Source organism: Lagenorhynchus albirostris, chromosome 15 (assembly GCF_949774975.1).
Source record: "Lagenorhynchus albirostris chromosome 15, mLagAlb1.1, whole genome shotgun sequence".
Classification (NCBI taxonomy): Eukaryota; Metazoa; Chordata; class Mammalia; order Artiodactyla; family Delphinidae; genus Lagenorhynchus; species Lagenorhynchus albirostris.
Genome location: NC_083109.1, coordinates 24511196 through 24538947, shown reverse-complemented (window position 1 = coordinate 24538947; position 27752 = coordinate 24511196). Strand labels below are relative to the sequence as shown.

The following is a 27752-nucleotide window of genomic DNA, read 5'->3' as shown; positions in this document are numbered from 1 at the left end:
GAAAGACAGAGTGTGAGCAGAGGACATGGGGGAGATGTGGCAACTAAGTGTAATGTGGTACCTGGGACTGGATCCTGGGAGAAAAAGAAGACAATACAGGGAAAACTGGTGAAATCCACATCAAATCTGGAGTTTACTTATTCATAACGTACCAGGGTCAGTTTCTTGGTTTTGACAAACATACCACGGTAATATAAGATGTTAAAACTGTGGGAAACTGGGTGGGGGACATACGAGAACTCTCTGTACTATCTAAAATTATTCCAAAATTTAAAAGCTTATTTTAAAAAGCAACGTACTACTGTTGTATGCAACAACATGAATGAGCCGCAAAAATATCTTGCTGAGTCAAAGAAGGCTTCAGGAAACGTACATTAAGATTTGTGTTTTTCCATTAATAAAGGAAACTGAAGATGATGCAAAGAAATGGAAAGATATCCCATGTTCTTGGATTGGAAGAATTAATATTGTTAAAATGGCCATACTACCCAAAGCAATCTACAGATTTAATGTGATCCCTATCAAATTACCCATAACACATTTCACAGAACTAGAACAAATAATACTAAAATTTATATGGAACAATAAAAGACCCAGAATTGCCAAAGCAATCCTGAGGGAAAAGAACAAAGCAGGAAGCATAACTCTCTCAGACTTCAGATAACACTACAAAGCTACAGTAACCAAAATGGCATGCTATTGGCACAAAAAAAGACATATGAATCAATAGAACAGAATAGAGAGCCCAGAAATAAATCCACATAACTATGGTCAATTAATCTTTGACAAACTAGACAAGTATACACAATGGGAAAAAGACAGTCTCTTCAGCAAGGGGTTTTGGGAAAGTTGGACAGCAGCATGAAATCAAAGTTAGAACATACCTCACAGCACACACAAAAATAAACTCAAAATAGCTTAAAGACTTAAACATAAGACATGACACCATAAAACTCCTAAAAGAGAACATAGGCAAAGCATTCTCTGATATAAATTGTACCAATGTTTTCTTAGGTCAGTCTCCCAAGGCAATACAAATAAAAGCAAAAATAAACAAAGGGACCTAATCAAACTTACAAGCTTTTGCACAGCAAAAGAAACCATAAACAAAATGAAAAGACAAGCTACAGAACGGGAGAAAATATTTGCAAATGATGTGACCGACAAGGGCTTAATTTCCAAAATATACAAACAGCTCATAGGACTCAACAACAAAAAAACAAACAACCCAATTGAAAAATGGGCAGAAGAACTAAATAGACATTTCTCCAAAGAAGACACACACATGGCTAACAGGCACATGAAAAGATGCTCAACATCACTAATTATTAGAGAAATGCAAATCAAAAATACATGCGCTATCACCTCACACTGGTCAGATTGGCCATCATTAAAAAGTCTACAGAGAAGAAAAAGAAATAAAAGGAATCCAAATCAGAAAAGAATAAGTAAAACTGTCACTGTTTGCAGATGACATGATACTATACATAGAGAATCCTAAAGATGCTACCAGAAAACAACTAGAGTTAATCAATGAATTTGGTAAAGTAGCAGAATACAAAATTAATGCACAGAAATCTCTTGCATTCCTATACACTAACGACGAAAAAGCTGAAAGAGAAATTAAGGAAACACTCCCATTTGCCATTGCAAAAAAGAAGAATAAAATACCTAGGAATAAACCTTCCTAAGGAAGCAAAAGAGCTGTGTGCAGAAAACTATAAGACACTGATGAAAGAAGTTAAAGATGATACCAATAGATGGAGAGATATACCGTGTTCTTGGATTGGAAGCATCAACATTGTGAAAATGACAATACTACTCAAAGCAGTCTACAGATTCAATGCAATCACTATCAAACTACCAAGGGCATTTTTCACAGAACTAGAACAAAAAATTCCACAATCTGTACGGAAACACAAAAGACCCCAAATAGCCAAAGCAATCTTGAGAGTGAGGTAAGTCAGAAAGAGAAAAACAAATACCATATGCTAACACATATATATGGAATCTAAAAAAAAAAAAAAATGGTCATGAAGAACCTAGGGGCAGGACGGGAATAAAGATGCAGACCTACTAGAGAATGGATTTGAGGACATGGGGAGGGGGAAGGGTAAGCTGGGACAAAATGAGAGAGTGGCATGGACATATACACACTATCAAACATAAAATAGATAGCTAGTTGGAAGTAGCCACATAGCACAGGGAGATCAGCTTGGTGCTCTGTGACCACCTAGAGGGTTGGGATAGGGAGGGTGGGAGGGAAGGAGACGCAAGAGGGAAGCGATATGGGGATATATGTATATGTATAGCTGATTCACTTTGTTATAAAGCAGAAACTAACTCACCATTGTAAAGCAATTATACTCCAATAAAGATATTAAAAAAAAAAAAGAATCCATCTGCCAATGCAGGGGACACAGGTTTGAGCCCTGGTCCAGGAAGATCCCACATGCCGTGGAGCAAATAAACCCATGTGCCACAACTACTGAGCCTGAGTGCCACAACTACTGGAGCCCACAAGCCTAGAGTCCGTGGCCCGTAACAAGAGAAGCCACCACAATGAGAAGCCCGCACACTGCAATGAAGAGTAGCCCTCGCTCACTGCAACTAGAGAAAGCCTGCACACAGCAACAAAGACCCAACGCAGACAAAAATAATAAATAAATTTATAAAAAAAAAAAAAGGAAAAAGAGAGAACAGATCTGTTATCAGAACAGTGGATCACTGGAGTTAAGAGCAGTGACTGCCATATGGGAAGTACTACCAAATAAATGCTTACTATATCTCCCAAGCTCCTTTGCAATTAGTGAGTAAGTTTTGGCCAGTGGAGTCTAAGCAGAAATGTCACGTGGCAACCTCTGGGAAACTTCCTTATGAGACAGCATGTGTGAAGTGTTAGCTGTTCCCCAACCAAATCACCTCGGTTGTAAATGTTACCATTTAGACCACTGGAGCCATGCTTTACAAAACGATGAGAAATAAGGAGCTTGAGTTCCTGATACTATGGAACATGATACCAACTTTGGACCACCTACTCAGATATTTATTTGAGGGAGACCTAACATTCTGTTTTGTTTACATCACTGCCTCCTCTTCCATCCTCCACTCTGATTCTTTCAGTCAACCAAACCTAAGTGCAAGTAATACATGTAGTTGAATGGGTGCCTAGGGAAAACTACATATTTGAATAAGATTCAAATCAAACAGGCAGATTTTTAAATTATTTAATAAATGTTTTTCTAACAACAAAAAAAGGGACATGTACCACAATGTTCATTGCAGCTCTATTTACAATAGCCAGGACATGGAAGCAACCTAAGTGTCCATCAACAGAAGAATGTATAAAGAAGGTGTGGCACATATATACAATGGAATATTACTCAGCCATAAAAAGAAACAAAACTGAGTTATTTGTAGTGAGGTAGATGGACCTAGAGTCTGTCATACAGAGTGAAGTAAGTCAGAAAGAGAAAAAAATACCATATGCTAACACACATACATGGAATCTAAAAAAAAAAAAAGGTTCTGATGAACCTGGGGCAGGACAGGAATAAAAACGCAGACATAGAGAATGGACTTGAGGACACGGGGAGGGGGAAGGGTAAGCTGGGACGAAGTGAGAGAGTAGCACTGACATATATACACTACCAAATGTAAAACAGATAGCTAGTGGGAAGCAGCTGCATAGCACAGGGAGATCAACTCGGTGCTTTGTGACCACCTAGAGGGGTGGGATAGGGAGGGTAGCGGGGAGGCTCAAGATGGAAGGGATATGGGGATATATGTATACATATAGCTGATTCACTTTGTTATACAGCACAAAACTAACACACCATTGTAAAGCAATTATACTCCAATAAAGATATTAAAAAAAAAAAAAGATACACACTCCCCTATGTTCACAGCAGCACTGTTCACAATAGCCAAGACATGGAAACAACCTAAATGTCCATCGACAGATGAACGGATAAAGAAGATGTGGTATATACACATATATATATATGTACGTACACACACACACACACACACACACACACACACACACACACACGATGGAATACTACTTAGCCATAAAAAAGAACGAAATAATACCCATTTGTGAGTCAGAAAGAGAAAGGCAAATACCATAAATCACTTATATGTGGAATCTAAAATATGACACAAATGATCTTATCTACAAAACAGAAACAGACTCACAGACATAGAAAATAGACTTGTAGTTGCCAAGGGAGGGGAGGTGGGGGAGGGATGGATTGGGAGTTTGGGACTAGCAGATGCAAACTATTATATATAGAGTGAATGAACAAGGTTCTACTGTATAGCACAGGGAACTATATTCAATATCCTGTGATAAACCATATTGGAAAAGATATAAAAAAAGAATGTAGGGACTTCCCTGGTGTTCCAGTGGTTAAGACTCTGTGTTTCCATTGCAGGGGGCATGGGTTTGATCCCTGGTCAGGGAACTAAGATCCCATATGCTGCACAGCGGGCAAAAAAAAAAATGTATATATATATATGTAAAACTGAATAACTTTGCTGTACAGCAGAAATTAAAAGAACATTGTAGGGCTTCCCTGGTGGCGCAGTGGTTGAGAGTCCGCCTGCCGATGCAGGGGACACAGGTTCGTGTCCCGGTCCGGGAAGATCCCACATGCCACGGAACAGCTAGGCCCATGAGCCATAGCCGCAGAGCCTGCACCTCCGGAGCCTGTGCTCCGCAACGGGAGAGGCCACAACAGTGAGAGGCCCGCAAAAGAAAAAAAAAAAGAAAAATGTAAGTAAATATGGAGCTCTGGTTAATGATATACATGCTGAAATATCTGACAGGAAATGTACTGATATGTATACTTCACTTTGAAGTACATTACAAAAATAAGATGGATTGAGAAATGGATAATTTGTGATCATCCAAGTATAGTAAAATGTGAATGGTGGAGTCTAAGTCGTAGGTATACAGGTGTTCAAGGTTAAATCTTTCAACTTTGCTGTGTGTGTGAGAAACTTTTCATAATAAAGTATCAGGGGAGGGTGGCATGGAAGGAAAGAGCCGTGCGTGCTGGCTTGGTCTGTCTGGAACCGAAAGTCACTAGTCCTGAGTGGGTGCCCTGCCCCTGTCCCCAGGGAGAGGGCATCTTGGGGACACACTGGCCTTGAGGCTTCACTCTCTCGGAGGGAAGTCCCTAGCTGTCACAGGCTGGCTGAGACAACCTCTTCTGACCTAGAGGCTTTCCATTTGGGTTGAGGAGAAAGGATTTCCCAGAGGCCCTGGGATTCAGCCAACACAGCATCTGCAGACTCAGCACTACTTTGCCCAGTCTGGGCAGGGAACGTTGGGAAAGAAGCAGTGGAAATAGCATGGGCAAGTTAGTGGCTGTGTGACCCTGTGTAAGTCACTTCCCCTTCCCTAAGCAGCGTTTTCCTCATCCGTAAAATGAGTGATAAACTCTAGTTTATTACTTACAATGGTGGCTCCCCTAGTCCTTGCTCTGTCCCTCTGTGCTTTCAGAGACTGAAGAGCAGCCCATTCTTTATTTTTTTAATCTTTTAATGGTTTTAATTTGAAAACAAAAGTGAAAAATGTTTTTATGGTATAAAAAAACCTAGTTGTGGGCTTCCCTGGTGGTGCAGTGGTTGAGAGTCCGCCTGCCGATGCAGGGGACATGGGTTCGTGCCCTGGTCCGGGAGGATTCCCCGTGCCGCGGAGCGGCTGGGCCCGTGAGCCATGGCCGCTGAGCCTGCGCGTCCGGAGCCTGTGCTCCACAACGGGAGAGGCCACAGCAGTGAGAGGCCTGCGTACCGCAAAAAAAAAAAAAAAAAAAAAAAATCTAGTTGTGGGGAGTTCCCTGGTGGCCTAGTGGTTAGAATTTGGCACTTTTACTGCCGAGGCCCAGGTTCAATCCCTGGTCAGGGAACTGAGAGCCTATAAGCCAAGCGGTGAGGCCAAAAAAAAGAAAACAACACAAAACAAACCTAGTTGTAGAATTTTCAGTTTATTATATGAAAGTGAGAATTACATGATTTAGGGACTAAATGCTTTCCAGGGTAGTTAGTAGTTATAACTCTAATGGTCGGTCTCTGAGAGAAAAGAGAAAAACACCTAGCTCTGATAAATGCTGTCCATTATTATATTTTCTTATTAATAAAAATGCTGATAATACTCAGGCATTAATGTAAGCACTTTACATGTGTGAAAACAGTTGATCCTTGCAATAACCCTTCATAGTAGGTACATTATAATGATCCCATCTTATAGACGAAGAAACAAAGGTTCTTCAAGTAATTTGCCCAAAGTTGTACAACCAGCAAGCGTCAGAGGCAGGCTTTGAACCCAGACCATCTGGCATCAGACACCACACGCTTACCCACACTGCTGGACAGCCTCCCTACTCTAGGGATACTTTCGGAGCAGCCCATTCTTTAAAGCTGCCCTCACTGACAGTGGCTGAGCCCCTCGGATTCTCTATCGCCATCAGCCACCAGGTTCCACCAATTCCCCTCCTCAGAATTCCAGCTCAGCCCCCTTTTCTCCCTCCCACTGCCCCCTCTTGCTCAAAGGCCTCCCTCATCCTCCTGGCCCCTGAGGGATCGTCCACACACACACACACACACACACACACAGACACACACACACAGCAGCCTCCAGTGCTCCCCTCTCCCTGCGCCACACCTGCGTGTCCCCGTAGCCCTGAACGCAGCCTGGTCCTGCAAACGCTGTGTGGCCACACCTTGGTGCCTCTGCCCATGCCCTGCCCCCGGGCTGGGATGACCCTTCCCACAAAGGGCTCCTTCTCATCCCTGGAGAGGCAACATCGCCATCTCCCACACCCAGAGTCTTCCCCGACTCCACACTCAGTTATGCGACCCCTGGCGTGAAGTCACTTCCCACTGGCCTCCCCACCAAATGGGGTGGCATCTGCTCCAGCTCTGTGGCCCCAGACCCAGCATGGGGCTGGCGTCTTGGGAGCAGTTTGCTGATCCCTTCCCAGGGCTCAGTCAGACCACATTCCTCTCACTGGCAGCCATGAGGGCTCCAGGCTCCCCTCTGGGCCATGATGAAGATGAAGATTTATTTATTTTTTGACCCCACTGCACGGCTTGCAGGATCTTAGTTTCCCGACTAGGGATCGAGCCCAGGCCCTGGCAGTGAAAGCGCCGTGTCCTAACCACTGGACCACCAGGGATTTCCCAGAAGATGAAGATTTAATGGGGCAGCTGATAAAAGGGTGGCGAGGGACAGATAGGGGTAGATCAAAAGTGGAATGAAATGGTCAGAACACGCTCCACTACAGGGTGGGAGTGAGGAGAGATGGAGAAACCAACATCTGAGGATCTGCCCTGGGCCGGGTCGCTTAACAAAAAGCACATCACTGAATCTTCACAACATCCTGGGGTAGGGCTCATAAGCCCCACTTCGAGATGAGCAAACTCATAGGTTAGGGTCTTGCCCAGGGTCACCCAGGAGTAAGTGACCACGTTTAGGCTGCAGTGCCCATCCTGCCTGTGTGAGGCCCGGAGCCTAGCCCTTCCCTTGACCCCCACGCCCTTCTCAGGGGTCTGTACCCACACTGCCGAGTCCTGCTACAGCCCCATGCTCATGCTTCATATCCACTCTCTGTCACTTAGCCAAGGAGAGAGAGTTTCTTTCTTTTTTTTTTTTTTTCTTTTTTTTGCGGTACATGGGCCTCTCACTGTTGTGGCCTCTCCTTTTGCGGAGCACAGGCTCCAGACACACAGGCCCAGCGGCCATGGCTCACGGGCCCAGCCGCTCCGCGGCATGTGGGATCTTCCCGGATCGGGGCACGAACCCGTGTCCCCTGCATCAGCAGGCAGACTCTCAACCACTGCGCCACCAGGGAAGCCCCGCGAGAGTTTCTTGAGAAAAGGTGAAACAAGTGTCTAAGACAACAGAGCTAGCAAGGCTGTTAATGCAGTGTGTCTAGAAGCCACAGGGCTCAGGATCGCAGCCACAGCCAACACTGGCCCCTGGGCTGCAGGGCCCTAGAGAAGCAGGTGCTGTCACCCCAGGAATGTCCCAGTTCCCCCGGTCTCTTGCTTGTGTTGGAGATGCTGACACTTGACAGTCAGCCCACGACTGGGAGAACTCACGTGGTTGTCACCACTGGCAATCAGAGTGCTGCATCCCCTGCCCTTGCTGCCTGGGATCTAGGAAACTGGGAGCAAGTGGGGCTGACGGCCAACTTGTGGAGCTGGATGGGGCTTTGGTGTGACCTGCCAACTCAGGCCTGAATGGACATGCATGGGAGGAGATGGTGGAAAAACAGATCTCTACTCTCTAGCTCTAAAGATGCAAAATAATAGGGAAATCACTAGATCTCAGCCTCAGGGTCTGGAAGGTCACAAAGTAAGATCATAGCTGGCTATGAAGGCAATTATCATCTAGGTGGCACTGTTCAATTCATACAAGTTTTCTCCACTCACTTCCATATTCCCCACTCACAACCACCCTTGTAGGCTGAGGAAACAGAGGCTACCAGCCCCTCTCACCAGGTTTAAACAGCCTCCTCCCTGTGCTCCAGATTCCAGCTCAAACCCCTGATCTCTTCCCCTCGGCAGAGGGAGGTTTTCAGAGCATGAATCTTTATTGTTTTTTGGCAGCACTGTGCAGCAGGTGGGATCTCCGACCAGGGATGGAACCCGTGCCCCCTGCACTGGGAGCGCAGAGTCTTAACTACTGGACCGCCAGGGAAGTCCCAGAGCATGAATCTGATCTCAGGTGTCTTCACTTAAAACCGAAAGCTCAAAAAAAAAAAAAAAAAAAAAAAAAAAAACCGAAAGCTCAGCCTGGTCCTCAGCACAACGAGGCCCATGCCTGCCTTGTGGCTCTGACCACTGTTGTCCTAAAATGGCCTCACTCCCTATCAGGTGGCATGTGCCCGTCCTACAGAACTGCCTTACACAGCAGCACACTCACGGGCTCTCTCACCCCCAGGTCTTACCACCTAGAACCTGGTTCGACCCTACACACCCCTCAGGACTCCACTTAGAGGCTGCCTCCCCCTCCCGCCCCCCCAACCCCGAAGCTTCCGTAACCACCAGCTCTGAGCTCCCCAGGCTGAGTTTACCCCATTTATAGCACTGTCACGCTGCCCTGGCCCTGCCTGTTTCCTTTTCTTTCTCTCCCACAGATGGTGAGCTCCTTGGAAGCAGGACTGTGTCTCATTCACCCCTAGCAGAGTGCCTAGAAACCCGAATGAACTTTTTGGCCAACCCAATATTTGCAAATCCATAAATTAGGTCCAAGGAGTTATGTGGCTCGCCTGAGATCCAGTGAGCTGGGCAGGGATGGGGCTGAGAGTCACTGTGGAGTTCGGGCCACTGAAGCCCAGGCCTTCCTGCTGGCCTTGACCCCCTGTGTTTAGCTCGGGCTTTTCACATCAGTCTTGCGGTGGGGGTAGGAGAGGGAGTGGGGAAGGGCCTGGGAGAGACAAGCTTGGGATGCTGAGTGCTGAGCTAAAAGTCTGAGGACGGGAGGGACAAAGGAATGAACTAAGACCTCGACAAAATGCCACCAGCTAAGAAAAGAAAAGCAAACATGCACATCCAGCTGGATGAGGACGAGGGTTCCAGCCTGGGCCACTGGCACCTCATGTCAGGAGGAACAAATCTTCCAGCTAGGGCCATACACAACCCACGGGGACGAACCTGAAATTAGCCCGTCTGTCCACAAATGCGTGCTCCACGCCACTGAATCACTAGCGATCTGCCCAACACGTCCCCACACATTTCCTCACTGGTCCCTTCCCAATAGTGACACACCAGGCTAATGGAAACGTAATTCCAGGAGACAGGACTGCGGTTTCCCTTGTGCTGGAGTGAATGAGCAAGTCCTGAGCGGGGCCCAACGTGCCAGAGGCTTGGTGCCAAGACCTCAGGGCAGAACAGCCAAAGCAGGGCCAGCCCAGTATCTATGGGTCTGCACCACCAGGACGGGGTCGGGAGTGAGGTGGCAGCAGCTTGTGCAGCGGTCCAGGCCCTGCTGGGAAGGGCAGAGGGGAGCCACCAGGGAGTCTGTTTTGGATGCAGACATGAGCAGGAGTGGGGCTCTTGGGGCCTGGATGAGAGGGGAAGGGGGTTCTGGCTCTGACTCCCCAGGAATCCAGCAGGAGGACCTGCCACAGGCCCAGCTCTGACCAACGCAGAGACTGGAACTGGGAGGTCAGGGTGTATGTGCAATTTTGTGTGAGATCATTGGTTAGAAATTGTGGTTTCTGGTCATTCCTTTCTTCTGGGTGTTGGGGATACAGTCGTGAACAAGACAGGCCTGGGGGCTGCCCCAGTGGAACCCACAGTCTACTGAGAAGGCACAAGAAACAGGGTATCAATAAATACACGGCTCCGCAACTGCGTGACTTCCCAGCCTCAGCTGCTTCATTCGCATCTGAGATGATAATAGCAGTGCCTCCCTCAGAGGGCTGTTATGAGGATTAAGTCAATTCTTCATCATAATAAAAAAGGAAAACAGCTTGAAGGGCTGTCAGTAGGGGAGTAGCTACATCAGGCATGGTGAGTCCGCACATGCAGGACTGAAACAAGGAAGGAGCTTCCTCTCATGTTCAAACAAGGAGAGATCATGAAGACGTTTCATTAAAAGGAAAAAAAGTCATACTTTCATCATGCTGCCAACAATAAAACACACACACAGATAAAACTCCTCCTCCATGAACAGACAAGGTCATGTCAACACACAAAGAAAGGTCCAGAAGGCTGGACAAGCACATGATCCAAAAGACTAAAGGGATCACATGGGCCTGGTCCCTAGTAAGCGTTCTTAAAACATGAGCCACTATTAATTATAAGTTTAGGGAAAGATTTCCTTATGTTACCTGTTATTATTTTGTTGTTTTTTTTTTTGCGGTACGCGGGCCTCTCACTGTTGTGGCCTCTCCCGTTGTGGAGCACAGGCTCCGGACACGCAGGCTCAGCGGCCATGGCTCACGGGCCCAGCCGCTCCGTGGCATGTGGGATCTTCCCGGACCGGGGCACGAACCCGTGTCCCCTGCATCGCCAGGCGGACTCTCAACCACTGCGCCACCAGGAAAGCCCTATGTTACCTATTTTTAACTTGAATTAGGGTAAGTGGAACATTTTACCTTACTCTTAATAAAGCTAAATTTTAAACATTCCTTTTTGTTTACATCTAATCCTACATGACCATCATCTTTCTGCTGGTCTCTGACCTGCAGAAGAAAAGGGTTTAAAAAAAAAAAAAGAGATGAGGATTGTTCTCCTTCCCTTGGTTTCCAGGTCTGAATGTTTCCTTAGGAATTTGCTCTGGGTATTTGACGAGCACATTGCTCAAGCTACTTCCCATGTCAACATGTGTCAACATACAAATCCTCTTACCCCCCTGAGAGGTGGGGTTATCACCTGCAACCCTGAGAGGTTCAGTCACTTGCTGAAGGTCACGCAGTGACTGAGTGCGGGGGGACCGCAGTCAACCAATCCATCTAATCCCTCCTTCTCCTTCTCTCTCTCACATGTACGTGTGAGACACACACACCCTATGCATCTATGGGTGGTTTACTGTTGTCATTTCCTGGTTACTGACTCTCAGGCACAATTATAATTAGCAAATGATCTGTGCCACAAGCTGAAAAATATTTAATGGCCCCAGAGGAAGGATGGGGCCTAAGTCACTGGTTTACCTGCCACTGTCATTAATAATTACTGATGATTTTTTCTATTATGAAGCACAGAACTGACCGACTCAAACAGAGCAGGACATAAAATCTCCAGGCCGAGATGTTCTCTACATTCAGCTGCGGACGCAGCAATGATGGGCCTGACTCTGAACGCCTGCTAAAAATCTGTACTCATCTGATTCCCAGGACAGCTCTGATCTGTCTTGTCCAGGGAGGGGAGAATAAGGACCAGGTGACTAAAAGGCACCGCTGCAGCTAGAAGAGCTGAGAAGAGCAGGCTGTGGGACTGAGGACACACTCTGAATGCCACACATCTCACCGGAAGTAATGACTGTAGGTTAGATGGAAGCTGAGCTGGATTGGGCTGTGGATGACATGCAGGAGCTTCACTGGCCAAAGAGACCAGGTTCTGGCAGAAGTGAGAGAAAGGTTGGGGACAGAGCTGCCATCCCTTGACATTATCCAGTAGGGGTGACTTGGCCCCCATCCTGCCCATCTCCCACCCTCTCCCCCTCCCCCTCTCTGAGTCTGGAAGGCTCAGCCCCTATTCCTCATCCCTATGGCTTTCTCTGACCACTCAACAGGGAAGGTGATCTTGTTGCCTCTGGGTTCCTCCAGCGGTTACACTCTGCACATTCATCACATGATGTTCTCCCTGGCTCTCTTTGGTTCATTCCACAAATATTTGCTAAACAACTGCTCTGTGCCAAGCACTGATCAGGTGGTTGGGGACCCTGCAGTGGGTAGGAGAGGTGGATCTCTGCCTTCGTGAAGCTCACAGGCTAGTGGGAGAGGCAGAGAGAGAAGCAGGTAAATGACGTGGGGTTGCAGATCGGGTAAGTACTGTGAAGGAAACAAACAGGAGGCCAAGAAAGAGGCCGTGGGGTGGGGAAACCCCAAAGAAGGTCTCTCTGGGGAGGTGACAGTTAACTAAAATTCTAAATGTCTATTTGCTCTCTGTGGCTCCCAACAGGCCGCAGGGCTAGGGTAGTATAACCCTCATGATGAGGGGTGCTCTTCTAGCTCAGTTAATGCTCCAAGACGAGGATGTGACTCGAGTGACTGCCTTGGTGAGTAAGTGCCCCTCTCTGATACACCCCTTCAGTGATCTGGCAGCAGCAGCAGCAAAGCCCAAAGCCAGCAGTCCCAGAAAGCATTTGACCCAACAGAATTGTCTCTGGCTCAGAGCACAAAGCCGGACCCGAGCAGGCCGACGACACAGGTGTGCTGGATGTCTGAACAAACTTCCAGCTTATACACACCTGGCCTGCTGCCAGGAGGTCTGGAGGCTGGTATGACCTGTCTGAAGGGCAACTTGGCAAAATCTGCCAAAAGGTACAATGCTTATGCCCTCTGACCCAGCAAATCCCACCACCTGGAATCTATCTGAGAAAATACTGGCACGTGTATACGAGAGTATGTGGAGGGATATGCAGGGCTCTTCCGTTTATAATAGTGAAATCACCAGAAGCAACCTCAACGTCTATCAGTAGTGGCCTACCCAGTCGTAAAAATCATAGGACATCCTCCCACAGGAGGGATATCACAGAGCTGTTAAAAAACATGATCTCAAGGTGAGATCATTAAGTGAAAAACAGCAAGTCAAAGAACAGTACTTAGAGTGGGATGTCTTTGTGTTTGCTTATGGACTCAGCTGTCTGTAAACGCACAGAGGAAGTCTGCAAAGACACAGACCAAACTGATTCTAACGATCACATCTGCCCTAGGGTGGAAAGGGATGGCACCCAGGCGAATCTTTACTTTTCATTCCATATGCTTCTATTTTGTTTGACTTCTTTTCCCTGGCAAAAATGAATTCATGTGTTATTTGTATGATTAAAAATACATTTAAAAGAGATTTTTGAAAAAGATAAAGGACAATGCCAAGAGATCAACCTGGTTCTTCTCTGTAGCTCAGTCACTAAAACCCTCCATCTACTTGGCCTCTGTACCCACCCCCATCCCCATCCCCCTTTTTCCAACAATTCAGTTTCTCCTGCCTTTTTTTTTTCTCCTGCCTTTGATGGCACCTGACAACTTGCAAACATCTCCCATGCCAATTTCAGAGAGCCTTTTCTCATAAAGGCAGCCCTAGGGAAAAAGCTGTTATCTGGCAAGTTCCATGGATACTTCATAATCACTGCAACTTGTACTCCTGACCCACACTCAACACTCATGACCTGACAGCAAGCTGTGTGGACTATTTCAGTGGAGCTCGCCAAGCTCCCCAGAGGCCCAGGGTAGGCCCAATGCCCTCACATGCCAGTCATCACTTTCAAAGGAAAAGTAAGGGGATTTCAGCAAGACAGAAGAGCCAGAACAACCTTTTGGATTTATTCAAGGTACTAAGTTGCACCCTGCAGATTTCTGTTTGCGTGGACACAGGTAGGAAGGGCTGAGCATCCGCCATCAGTAACCTGTGTGTGTGACAGCAGAACAGACCCCCTGGCCTGGTCCTATCCAGGCTACAGGGCCCTCCTCCATCTTTCTTTCTGCTGTACACAAACCAAGATAAATAGCTGGACTGGACATTAGTTGTCCAGAAATGTCCATGCAGGAAATACCAGACCCATCAGTCACTGCAAGAGCCCTAACTCCCTTCTTCTTTCCCAGCAGCTAACCTTGGAGGCAAGCATCTCCCTGGGGATTATTCACTGGCATCACTGGTCTTTCAGGCGAGCCTTGCTTCCCATCCCGTCCATTATGCACAGGAAATGCCAGGCTGTGCCAATGACAATTGAAATGGTAAACGGTACAAGTGATTCTCATAAGACCTTGACTCAACAATTAGGACAGAGCTGACATGAGGGAACGCAGCACAGTGGATGAGGGGACTTCAGGGAAGTTTGCTAAACCACCTGCAACAGAATCTCCGGAGAGCTTGTTAAAAACACAAATTCCAATCATCGCGTCTGGGAGCAGGATCAGGGAATCTGCTTTTTTTTTTTTAACAAGGCCACGTGATTGTGACAGTCGTAACATAAGCACAGGATTTAAAACATATTAACAGAATCCACATTTTTTAACAAGCTACCCCCTGTGATTCTGATGCTGAGAACCACTGTTCTATGGCACCAGGGGAGAGGCTCTCCCTGGACCAGAGGAAGGTCGGAGCTCCTTGCTGGTACTTCTCATTCTGGGACCCGCTCAGCCTCCTCTCCTGCTACTCCCAGCTGCACAGTTTCTGCTCCAGACGCGCCCAGCAGCTGGACCAAACTATTCCTCATCTCTCTGCCTTTGCTCCCGCTGCTGTGAAGTCTGGAAAGTCTCTCCTCCCCTTTGCCTGTCCCCGCCCCCCCAGCCCTCGCACGCTGCAGCCACTCCAGGGGCCGCGCAGCTCAGGCGATTACAGAAAGAGGGTGGCCTCCGGAACTGAGTCTTCTTCTGAACTTGGTTCTTGCCTCCTCCAATGACCTTGGACAATCGACAACCTCTGTGAGCCTTGGTTCCCATTTGTAAAATACGGATAACACTGTCTCACAGGCTTGCTCTGAGAATTCAACGCAACAAACTTTAGCCAAATTCAGCTTCCCCTGCTGCTCTTACTGACCTACCTTCTCTATGGGACCTCATTCTCGTTCCAAAACCCTATTTGGCAGAACCCAGGGCCCAGGTCGAATGTCTGAGGCTACAAAATGAATCCCTGTCCCTGTGCTGCCCTTGACTCTTACCTGCCCAACGTTGAAGGTCAGTGTGATGGCATAAAAGAAATTGGAGTTGGCACTTCCTGCATAAATCCAGAGGTGCCACAGGACAGGGAAGAGGAGGGAGCAGATGATGATGATGCAGGCGAGGACGAATACGTTTCGCAGGACTGCAAAGACAGACGATGGTCAGTTAGCCCAGGGCTGACTCCCGCTGGGGCCCTTTCCTTGCAGTGACGGCCCTGCAGGACAGAGTGGCCCACGAAGAGCTTGGTGTAGCTCAAAGGCAGAACCCCCCGCCATTCCCTCCCCAACACACACAAACTCAGAGGTGCCAGGGCGCCAAGACGCAGACCTCAGACCCGTGGCAATGGTTCCTCACACCCAGAGCTGGCGAGAGGTCCTAGGTTTGGACTCTACCTCCCACTGTGGGCTCGGCTGGCTACAGTCGGCAAGCTGTGAATGCCTCTGGGCACCACAAGGAGGCACTTCAGCAAGACACTGCCCTCTAACCCCCAATCCCGGGGTGTCCAAGAGTAGCTCCTCTCCTGTCCCCAAGCAGGGTGCTATCTGACCAGTGAATCATGGGTGGAAATGGCAGCATGAACCTCTCAGTACCTCTATGGTGCCACAGCCCTGGGTCTTAGGAATACATTTTCCATTCTCCTCCATTCACGTCTTAAGTCTCCTGCCCTGCTCTTCAAATGTCCCTCACTCTTCCTTAGAGATTTAAAAGTCTCTTTTTGACACCCTCCCTCTCTAACCTCACCCTCTACCCCCGGAAGGAATGCGGAATCCCACCAGGGAGAAAGCTCCCCCTAACGCTCCAGGGAGGACCTGCTACACAGGGTGGTCCGTGGGCAGGCAGGCTGAGTTCCGCTGGGGGAAGGCACAGCCTCGGCTTCAGAGAGACTTTGGTGAAAATTCCTGCTCTGCCACCAAGTTTCTCAGAGTCTCAGCTTCCCCATCTCTAAAATAGGGCTAAAATGCCTACTTCATGGGAGTGTTCCATGAACTAAACAAGTTGTGTGGAAAAGCTGGCACAGATGTATTACTGTGTGTTTTCCATTGCTATGGTAACAAATTACCACAAACTTAGTGGCTTAAACAATATAATTTATTATCTTACATTTTGGGAGGTCAGAAGTCCACAGACTCTGGTGGCTCTAGGGGAGAGTCCACTTGCTTGCCTGTGCGGCATGTAGAAGCTGCCTGCATTCGTGGCTCATGACTCCCTCCATCTTCAACCAGCAATGTCGGATTAAGTCCTTCTCACGTTGTATCACTATGGCCTCCTCTTTTGCCTCCCTCTTCCACTTTTTTTTTTTGGACTTCAGTTTTTAGAGCAGTTTTAGGTTCACAGCAAAACTGAGCAGAAGGTAAAGATTTCCCATATACCCACTGCCTCTACCTCTTCCACTCTTAAAGGCCCTTGTGATTACACTGGGCCCACCTGGATAACCCAGGATAATCTCCCCATCTGAAGGCCCTTTTGTCATGTAAGGTGATATAGTCACAGGTTCTGGGGATTATGAGATGGATATCTTTGTGGGGGGCAAGGAGGGGACATTATTCTGCCTATCACACTGTACTTTTTTTTTTCTTTTAATTCACTAGGGGATATCTGACAATAGGATTATATACTATTATTGTTTCTTTCTTTACACTTTATTATATTTTTAAATAAAATAATAAATATTATTTAAACTTAATTAAAATAATATATTTTAAAAAAAATTACCACTTATAAAAAAAAACCTTAGGTCTGGTTCCCGGCAGGCACTTAGTGAATGGAAGTTCCCTTCCCCTCTCTGATCCTGACCTTCAGGAAATCCCTTCTCCCAAGTCAGAGTTTTGGGATATTTAAGAGATGGGGAAACCCCCGATCCTTAAGGCCTCTTGTCTCAGTTGTACAATGACTTGGTTGAAATGCTAAACTTGGGGTTCATGCATTGGAAAGGGGACTGGATTACAGACAAGGTTCTCAATTCTGGTTGTAAAATGAACTAACATGGGGAGCCTCACCCAGACTAAGTAAATCAGAGTCTATAGGGGTGGGGCCCAGGCATCCATATTGGTTTTTTAATTTTTTAATTTATTTTTGGTTGCCTTGGTTCTTTGTTGCTGAGTGCGGGCTTTCTCAAGTTGCGGCGAGCAGGGGGTCCTCTTCGTCGCAATGCATGAGCTTCTCATTGCAGCGGCTTCTCTTGTTGCGGAGCACAGGCTCTAGTCTCGTGGGCTTTAGTAGTTATGGCACACGGGCTCAGTAGTTGCGGTGCACGGGCTTAGTTGCTCCACGGCATGTGGGATCTTCCCGGACCAGGGATCGAACCCGTGTCCCCTGCATTGGCAGGTGGATTCTTAACCACTGTGCCACCAGGGAAGTACCTCATATTGGTTTCTAAAAGCTTCCCTGGTGATTCCAATATGCAGCCAAGGCTCTGAGCCACTAGATTACAGCTGCAGACCTTTGCCAAATAAGAGGCCCATAATGGTCTGCAACAGAGACTTCACTGGTCAGTGTCACAGTGAGAATAAGGAGAAGGTAGTTCAGAGTTCTTATTAAAGCTGAATGTTTTCAACTTAAGCTTCATTCTTTCTTAAGAAATGATAGGTATCTTGTTGCCTGTTGCTGTTGTTAAAAAGTATTTTCCTTTATGAAATGGGGATGAATGACTAGTAGTTGACTGTTTTCATGTCTTCAGAAAAATAAAAAGTTGGCAACTCTGTCACCAGAATTTTTTGAAATGTTAGTGGTCCGTGAAATCCTACAATTTGGAAACATGGCTTGGAGGGCTTGCAAGGTCCTCTTTTCTGATCTGAAATTTCCACAATTCTGGGTTTTCAAAGCTGAGAGGTGAAAGCCCTGACTCAAGCCTTTCTGAGACCTGTCAGAAGCCTTGTCCTTGCTCCCAGAAACAGAAGTCTGGGAAAAGGGATGTGTGCGCTGAGAATTATTATTATTGTTATTATTATTAAATAGTGTTACAACCTCAAGAAAGAACATATCTATTTAACATTCCTCCACTCCAACATCACTATTTACATTTCTCAGTGGTTCTTTTTGATCCCCTGGAAATTATTTTGCTGAAAAGAATATACACTATTCCTAATATAAAACTCCTGTGGCCTGATAGTGCAGGGTAGGTCTTTGTTCCATGCCTCTAGCCACTCTGGATTTCAGACCAGGTGACAAGAAGGTGACCAAGTGCAGAGACTGAGAGAGGTTCACATGCAGCTCCTGGGTGCAATCACAAAAAGCTGCGAAGATACATTCTCATGTGCCTGGAGGAACTGTCACCAGCATCCAGTTGGCTTCTGGCCTGTGGTGACCTTTGCAGGACTGGGGAGCTGCTACTCACTCTTGCTGGATGACAGGCCAGAGGATTACAGGTATATGCCAGAGCAGATGGAGCCAGGGACCTGGGGCACAGGACGGCTTGTTCCAGGCACCAGGAGGTGTCGGAGATGTCAGAGATGTCCAGGGCCTGATGAGATGCAACGGTTCACCCTTCATCAGACGTGCTAGGCCAGATGGAATCAGATTCCCCAAGTTCACTGGGTGACTTCATCGGATCTGTCGCTCCACCACTGACAAACTGAAACTTCAAGCAAGTCACTTTCCCTCTCTGAGCCTCAGGCATTCAGAAATAAAATTCCACTGAAAGAATCCAGTGTCACTGAGAGGGGCACAGAGGGGATTTAGGGACTTCAAAGGACGTGGTGATGTTTCTTTTCTTAAACTAGGTGCTGGGTACATGGGAATTTATTGTATTATTACATTTTATAATTAATTTTTTGTTTGTCTGTTTGTTTGCGGTACACAGGCCTCTCACTGTTGTGGCCTCTCCTGTTGCGGAGCAGAGGCTCCGGACGCGCAGGCTCAGTGGCCATGGCTCACAGGCCCAGCCGCTCCGCGGCATGTGGGATCTTCCCAGACTGGGGCACGAACCTGTGTCCCCTGCATCGGCAGGCGGACTCTCAACCACTGCGCCACCAGGGAAGCCCCAATGAGTATTTTTAAATCAATATTCTTTTATCTTTATACAATAGTTTAATAAAAACAAAACATACACACTCACAAAATCCATCCCTTTGGTAACTGGCTCTTTGAGCTGGACCACTGCAGGCTGGCACAGGTTCTGCCAGCAGGCTGTTCCCTAACACCGCAATTGTGTGTCTGTATGATTCATCCTGGCCCCAAGCACCACAGAGTCCCGGTATCTGGGACCTGCACTCAGGGAAGGGCCCACGTGCCTCTTCTCCCCATTGAGCAGGACAGGAAAATAAAATGGTGAATGTGCGAGCAGGCATGCTGGCACTGGTAACTCATGTTTAAACTGAATTCTTAACCACATTAAAAGTCTGAATATATTCAACTTAGGCGTAAAGACTTCATAAAATCTCCACTCACATGTCCACAGGACCAGGCTGAAGATGCTCCCACATGAATGTAATGACTCACAGTTGTCATGCCCCAAACAGACACTCCAAGCCTGAATATTCTCTGCTGCAGGAGCTGCACCTCCAGGGGTGGCAGCCAACCCTCTCTGCAGGACTTTCAGACAAGCTGAACTTGCCCAGCAAGCCAGCAACAGCATCTACTAGCTCATCCAGGTTTCCAGAAAGCCCATCCTTATTTTTTTGTGCCTCAACATCCCAGAGGGCATAAAATAGTTCATTTCAAGTTTTGAAAAATATGTTTATTTCAATGACTCTGAATGACTGGCTACTGAGCCTGAAGCTTTGATGATGAAACTATGCAGCAGACCCCTCTGTGTAATTATTACTACTACTAATAAATGTGGTGCTATTTACATTTATTTTTTTCTCAAACTTAAAACACTCATGAAAGATATTCCCTCTATCTGACAGATGAAATAACGGGAGGCTCAGAAAGGTTAAATAACTTACTAGTAATGGGAAAGCCAGGATTCAGACTCAAGGTGGTCTGGCTCCAGACTGTGTTCAGCAATATGGGATGAAAGATCTTACCAGGGGCAGATGCCCTGTGTGGGAGAGACAGCTAAAAAGGACTCTGTCTTGGGGGAAAGAGAATCAACATCCCCAAGACCCACCCTGTCACAAACTGGGGTATGTTCACATGTCTTGTGCTCTTGTGACTTGCCAAGCTGACTCTGAGCCCACTGGACTGGGTGATTCTTGTCTGTGCAATGAGGATGCCACAGACAGAAGATGCTACTTCCTGCTTCCAGTCTGGTCATCTGGTCACTGCCCCACCAGGCGTCACCTGGAGGAGCAGCCTGGCTTGTCCTGCCCACTCACCTGTTTACCTGTGCTCAGAGGCCAACTCCTACAGACAGGTTTCTTTCTAGCAGCTGGTCAGTTTCACTTCCTGGTTGACACCCAGCAGCCCCAAAACAACAACAACGACTCACTGCCTCTGAAGCCTACCCTCCCCGAGTTCATTCCTGATACTTTGCTGTGCAAGGGAAGTTCAACAGCTCCCTTCCTGTTTTAGAGAATCAAGTGGTGTTGGGTCACTGGCACTGCCTCTTTATTAGGGAGGTTTAAAAAACCCATCCAGAGGGCTTCCCTGGTGGCTCAGTGGTTGAGAGTCCGCCTGCCGATGCAGGGGACATGGGTTCGTGCCCCGGTCCGGGAAGATCCCACATGCCACGGAGCGGCTGGGCCCGTGAGCCGTGGCCACTGAGCCTGCGCGTCCGGAGCCTGTGCTCCACAATGGGAGAGGCCACACCAGTGAGAGGCCCACGTACCGCAAAAAAAACAAAAAAAACAAAAAAAAAAACTGATAACTAATAAGGACCTACTGTATAGCACAGGGAACTCTACTCAATACTCTGTAATGGCCTATATGGGAAAAGAATCTTAAAAAAAAGAGTGGATATATGTATAAATGATTCACTTTGCTGTACAACTGAAACTAACACAATATTGTAAATCAACTATACTCCAATAAAAATTATATATATATATATAAAAAAACCCATCCACAAACATTTGTTGAGCTGTTCTGTGTGTCAGGTTTAATCCTGGGTGCTAGGGACACAGAGGCAAGTGAGTCATGAGCCTACCCTCAGGGAGCCCACAAACACTGAAAAGAACCCACACAGAGGGCAAAGAGCCCGACTCAGGGAAACACTAGGAAATACTAGAAAGCACAACCAGATCACTGCTAGGTCGTCTTCTGAGGAAGGGATGGTTAGAGCTTAAAGGGGTCTTCACAGCAGGTTGGAAGTCTAGTGTTGCCCATCTGTCTTCTATGGACCTTTCAGTGCAGCACTGGGAAAGGGTAAGCCAAGGCCTAGTGCCACACTGTCCAACACGATAGCCACTAGCCATGTGTGGCTTCGTAAATTTAATTTAAATTAAAAATTCCGTTTCTCAGTCACACTAGTGGTTACTCTGTTGGACTGTGCAGACATAGGGCATTTCTATCATCACAGAAAGCCCTAGTGGACAGTGCTGGCTGGAGGATCACACATCTGGATTCCAATGCCAGCCCTTCTATACTACTTACCAGTCATGTGACCTTGAACAAGTGGCTCTACCTTTCTGTACTTCAGTTTTTTCTTCTGCAAATGGGGATACTTTCCTCAAAGTCTGGTGTGAAGATAAAATGAGCTAATGCATGTAACACCCTTAGAATCACAGTGACCAGGTACACAGCACTCAATAAATGCTAGTATTATTATCACTAGTCCATAGCATCTAGGAGGCAGATATTGTGCCTCATGTCACCGTCTCTCTCTTGGTGCTGCCAGCACAGCAGATGCCCAGCAAATGCCTATCAATTCCTTTTTCCCTGGCTGTTTTCATCCGGGGCTAGGTGACACAAATCTGCCACCAGGGGGTGAGAGGTGGGAGTACTCACATCTGTAGAGATGGTTCCACACAGGGAAGAAGGCCATGTAGAGGGCCACATCCCCCACTGTCGGGTAGGACTTGAAGATGGAGATGATGGCAATCTGGATGAACATGAAGAAGATAGGGTGCTCCCTGGGTAAGACAGGGCAGACAGACAGAGAGAGGAAGATCGGTCAGGGACCAGGCCCAGCCCAGAGACTCCTGACCCCATCCCTGAAACCCAAAAATACTCTCCAGGGGACTTCATGGAGGCATTGGCTCTGCTACCCACAAGACACGGGGCCGGGCCAAGCAGCAGAGCAGAAAACTGCAGGGACCCAGAGATGCCCAGAGGTGGTGAGAAGAGCCCAGCAAACACTAGAGAAAGAGCCCACAGAGATGTTTCAATCAAGCCCCACCCCTGCCAGCTCTGGGCCTTCCGCCAGGAGCCGCCGAGGAAGAGAACACATGAAGTCAGCGCCCTTTATTACTGGGCTTAAATGACTGCTTGTCAGAGTTATCAGGCAGCCACCCATGCCAGAGGCCCCCCTAACACTGCACCCAGGGCAGGAGGTGCCTCCTTGCTGATGCTTTGTTTCTCTGACAACAGGGTCAGTGGGGACTACAGATCTTTAGCTATGATGAGCTTCTTTCCAGAAAGAGAACTGCAGCTTTTCGCTCTTAAGGGCTGGAATTGGAGTTCTTGTTACCTTAAACTAGTAACACTGCCTACCATTTCCTGAACCCTCACTTCTGCAAAGTTCTGTGCTAGGCCCTTTTCTTGCATCATTACATGTGATCCCCACTATACCTCAACTACCCCTCTAGATAGGCAATGCTGTCACCACATTTGCAGCTGAGGAAATCAGGTTCAGAGAAGATAAGAGAGTTTGTAAGTGATGGAGCTGTTTGTCTCTAGAACCCCTAAGCACCACCAGTGCTATTCTCCTGAGTGCCCAGCAGGATCACAGCTCTGATCAGGGAGGATGAGACAGAACTCAATCTCCTGTGCTCCTCTGAGAACTGACCAAGTGCTGAAGGGAAGCCAACAGGAAGAAGCGAGGTGTGCACCCTGCTCAGCTACACCTAAACAACATGCACATGGCCTACTTCCGCACAGGACCTGGATAGCCAGCTCATGAAGGTTTTCTTCAGGTTAATGGCATGGCATTCTCCTCTCGCAGGTCAAAGGTCAGGGTGACTCAATGGGTGTAAATCTGAGATGTGGAGACAAACGTGTACACACCCAAACACTATATAGCAAATGACTCAGAAACTCAGCTTGGCAAAGTCACGCAGTCCTGTAGCCTCTAGGAAGGGTCCAGCTACCTCAGTGAGCATCTTCCTAAAGCTAATCCAAGTCACTGGCTTTGGGCTTCTTAGGTAGCTGGTAACAGCTGCACCATTCCTATGAAAAAGCTAGTGACAATGTAGTGCCAAAAAACATGGAGACCAGAACCCCCTGCAACAGTGCCTGGGGAGAGGCGCCCTGGAGGGCCTGTTCTCACAAAGCTGGCACTGCAGGGGCCAGAGTGGAACTTCATATCCAGGCACAGGAGGGCAGCTGCAGAGGAGGTCAGGTATCTTCATATCTTCTGTCCCCACAACTCTGAGGTCCTGGCCGGGGCTGGGTGGAGGGGAGGGTGTCACAAGATGGTGGTGCTACTGTCTACCCAGGAGCTGTCTGTGGCCTTTCACGTGCCAACAACAGAAGCTGCTGGAGAGCTGGCTACACAGAGTGAGGAAAGGTGCTCCGGGCTCCCTGCTTCTCTCAGCCCAGTGGCTGGGCCTGACCAGAACAAGGGCAGGAAATGTGGACCACAGACAGCTGGAGAGCTTGGCTGAGTAAGGCTGCCAGGATTCTGGAGCCTGCCGGGCCAAGGAAGAATGGTTTTCTGTCAGATACCAGGCCAAGGCTATGTCATGGGAAGGAAACATCGACTCTGAGCTTTTATAGACTAGGAACCATGTGCATTGGTTCACTGGCCATGGAGAATGGCAGGAAGGTTAGAGCAGAGAACTCAAGCTCTTAAAATCTAAATCAAACTCTTCCTGCCTCCCTGGACCACACAGGCATATCTATGCCTGTTGGTGCCTGTTTTCCCTTCTCTGAAGCTAGGATACTAGAACCATTTCTGGGACCTACTATAAGTGATCTCTCTCAGGAGCCTGGCATGGTGCAGGGGACTGAGCATAGATTCTGGAGCCAAGCAAACCTGGGTCTGAATCCCTGCTCCATGCTTACTGGCTGCGTGACTCCGGGAAAATTGTTCCACCTCTCTGAACGGCAATTTCCTCAACTATAAAATGGAAGTGATAATAACATAATGCCTACCTCCAAGAGTTGCTGGAAGGGTTAGGCATGAATATTGTCAAAAAGCCTAGAAAGGTGGGATGGACAACACATGTTAGCCCTCTTACACTGCAGAAGAGAGCTTTATAGGCAACCCTTTTGGGGGAAACTGATCAGATGATTAAACAGAGCTGCAGGTAGCCAGCCTCCCGACTAATACATCCTGAGTCCCTTTGAGCAAACTGTCACTGGGATGCTGATGAACACCCAAAAAGATCCACTTTTTCCAAGGATACCTTCCACACCCCAACACTGCTCTTGTTTAAAACAGTGACTGGGCTCAGCAGCAATGTGGGTTCAAGTCCCCCAAAGTGAGGCCAGGGGAAATACAGGGCTCCAAAGCACTGTCTCTGCACCCTGTGCTCACGTGTGATTCTATTGCTGCGTGCAGCCAAGCCACTGAAGCGACTGAGGGCAGGGTTCCCTGGGCAAAAATGGCATAAACCTGATAGCAGATGTTCCCAGTTTGAAGGGCACCTGTAAAGCTACAAATGACTCTGTGGACAAAAAACCAGCAGGCCCAACCACTTACTTTAGCTTTATGGCTAAGGGGATGGTGTAGAAGAAGACGTTGATCTGAAACACACATACGAAGAAGAGGCTGAAGTGCTCAAACATCTCTGCAAAGAAGTACCAGAAGAGGCCAATGTTTGGAGTAAGATCTGGAACGGAAAGTCTGGAATAAAGATAAAAAAGGGAGAGAAAAAACACAGAGAAGTTATGAATGATCTGCTTTGACCTGGTTTTCTCCTGAAGGCTTTGGTCGCTGCTGGGCAGTCAAGGATGACTTTGTCTCCACAGAGGTCAGGATATGAGGGGCTCTCCAGGCAACCGGGATATACGTAATTAATAAAAACAAGGGGCAGAGACACAGAGAATAATAACCCATAAAAAATATTGCCTGAACCAAACTCTGGCATGCATCAAAGAGCTGAGACAAGGCAGGGATTCGTGCTAGAAATCAAAAGACCAGCCCCTCTTTTACTGCCCAAGATATATGTGCTCAAAACCAGGAGATGCCCAGCACTGTAGCAAAAGAGGAATGGGTTTGAAATAAACAATACCTATTTTGAGCATTCTAAAGACTTGTCTGGAAGACAAGGTCAAAGATCCTGTTCCTGCCCATTCTTGTTCCACATGCCCACAGCAGGAGCCAGAAGACTGAGTGCCTGACACTGCAGTGAGACGTCTAGGGGCCCGAGGAACCACTGCCAGGTTCTGGCTAGGATCCCAGACCTTGTTTGAGAAATAAGGGTTTAACTGGAAAACTTTTTGTCTGGTTATATCAGATAAAGATTGGCTGCAATTCTGGCCGTTCTAAAAATTTTACATTACATTAAAAAATATATAAGGGGTTGAAACTGATGTCAATTCACAATTTTAAAAGTACAACAAGTGAAGCATGGAAAGGGAGAGAGAGGCAATAGTTCATGGTCAGATTTCTCTGACGAAGGCCTCCACCCAGGGCAAGTCTTTGCTTCCTGCTGTAACTACATTTCCTTTTCTGTGAAATGAGGTAAAGAACACAATCTGTGGACCAGCAGAAAACTAGGAAAAGTTATTCATCGGCGTTATAGACTCTTATCTGAGGCAGAGCATGAAAAGCTGAAGGTTACTAAGTCATTGTTAGGCTCAGCCAGGATTTAACACAAATAAGCAGCCCAGAATCCCAAAGGGGAGCCTGCCACAGATCCCTTTCCCACCCTGGCAGGTTTAAGTGTCTATCACCCACTGAGCTGTGAGTTCCTTCAGGCTTGGGCAGTTATCTTCCTCAGCATATCACAGACAGAATATGTGGAAATGCCTGCAGAATTCATCCTGCAAACCCATTTTGATTTTCTCTAAAAGTCTGACATATTTTATTGGCTTTATTTTAAAACTGCTGGAGACCCTCTTGCAATAGAGGACTACATCCCATTACTGTTTCGGACTGAATCAAAACCTCCCAGTCAGAGGCTGGTAGTTGCTCTGGATGTTCCCAGAGAGTGTTCTTTAATCGCACTAGATCAAGCCAGTGGTCCTCAAAGAGTGTTCCCTGGACTGGCAGCAACAGCATCACCTGAAAATTTATTAGAAATGCAAATTCTGGGGTCCCTACTCCAGACTTACTTAATCAGAACCTCTGGAGGTGGAGACCAGCAATCTGGGTGTTGAAGCCCTGCAGGTGATTCTGATGCACACTAAAGTTTGAGGACCACTGCTCTAGATGCTGCCTGTGCTTGCTCGCCCCCTGATTCCAGGTGGAGCTGTGAAAACTAAATTAGCTTCCAGAGGTTTTCTAATGAGGTCATTACTTACATGAAGCCATAGACTGCAGGGATGAAATCCCAGGAACTGAGAAGGAAGAAGGAGAGGCAAACAATTACCACCAGGCTTCCCAAGTACATCGTAGCATACTCCCAAGAGAAGATCCAGAAGGCTTTGCTCTTCACTTTCACGGGTATGTATTGCCGCTGGGAGAGAAGGCAGAATGGTACATTTAAGGATCTCAAGGACAAACAGCAGTTATCAGACTAAACTTCAAGATCCCTCCTGGAAAACACAGGACACAGAATAGGTGAAAATCAAAGGATTGAAAATATATGCTAGGTAAACACTAACCAAAAGAAAATTAGTTTGGTTATTGTTACCAGATAAAATAGACTTTAATGTAAAACGTAATGCGGAGATAAAGATGTTCTATCATGATAAAACGTTCATCAGAAAGATATTACAGCTCTAAACTTGCAGGTACCTAATAACATAGTCTCAAGGTATATAAAACAAACTTGGACAGAGCTACAAAGGAAAAAATACACAAATCCATCATCAGTGGATAACTAGTATATCTAATACACAAAAATCAGTAATGAAGTAGAAATATGAATAACACACTTCATGAATTTACTCACAAAAGATCTTAAAAAACAAATACACTTGGGCTTCCCTGGTGGCACAGTGGTTAAGAATCCGCCTGCCAATGCCGGGGACATGGGTTTGTTCCCTGGTCCGGGAAGATCCCACATGCCATGGAGCAACTAAGCCTGTGCACCAAAACTACTGAGCCTGTGCTCTAGAGCCTGTGAGCCATAACTACGGAGCCCGTGTGTCACAACTACTGAGCCTGTGCTCTAGAGCCCACGAGCCACAACTACTGAGCCCCTGTGCCACAGCTACTGAAGCCCACTCGCCTAGAGCCCTGCTCTGCAACAAGAGAATCCATCACAATGAGAAGGCCACGTACTGCAATGAAGAGTAGCCCCCACTCGCTGCAACCAG

At 47.2% G+C, this 27752-nt stretch overlaps 1 protein-coding gene and 1 non-coding gene across 6 annotated transcripts in view; one reads left to right on the top strand and one right to left on the bottom strand.

The window, feature by feature from the left end:
- The window catches only part of PIGU (phosphatidylinositol glycan anchor biosynthesis class U), a 127409-nt gene that overhangs the window by 18769 nt on the left and 80888 nt on the right, over positions 1-27752 (bottom strand). For 3 of the 5 annotated variants that reach the window (XM_060123977.1, XM_060123976.1, XM_060123980.1), the window contains 4 exons: positions 26793-26947; positions 25027-25170; positions 22170-22294; positions 15341-15483 (listed from right to left, as the gene is read on the bottom strand). In XM_060123977.1, coding sequence (XP_059979960.1) covers positions 15341-15483; positions 22170-22294; positions 25027-25170; positions 26793-26947 — 567 coding nt within the window. The remainder of the gene's footprint in view (positions 1-15340; positions 15484-22169; positions 22295-25026; positions 25171-26792; positions 26948-27752) is intronic. The other 2 variants (XM_060123979.1, XM_060123978.1) reach the window with 1 other exon arrangement.
- Positions 5847-5918, top strand: TRNAK-UUU (transfer RNA lysine (anticodon UUU)). Its single transcript has one exon. It is a non-coding gene; the product is annotated as a tRNA-Lys (tRNA).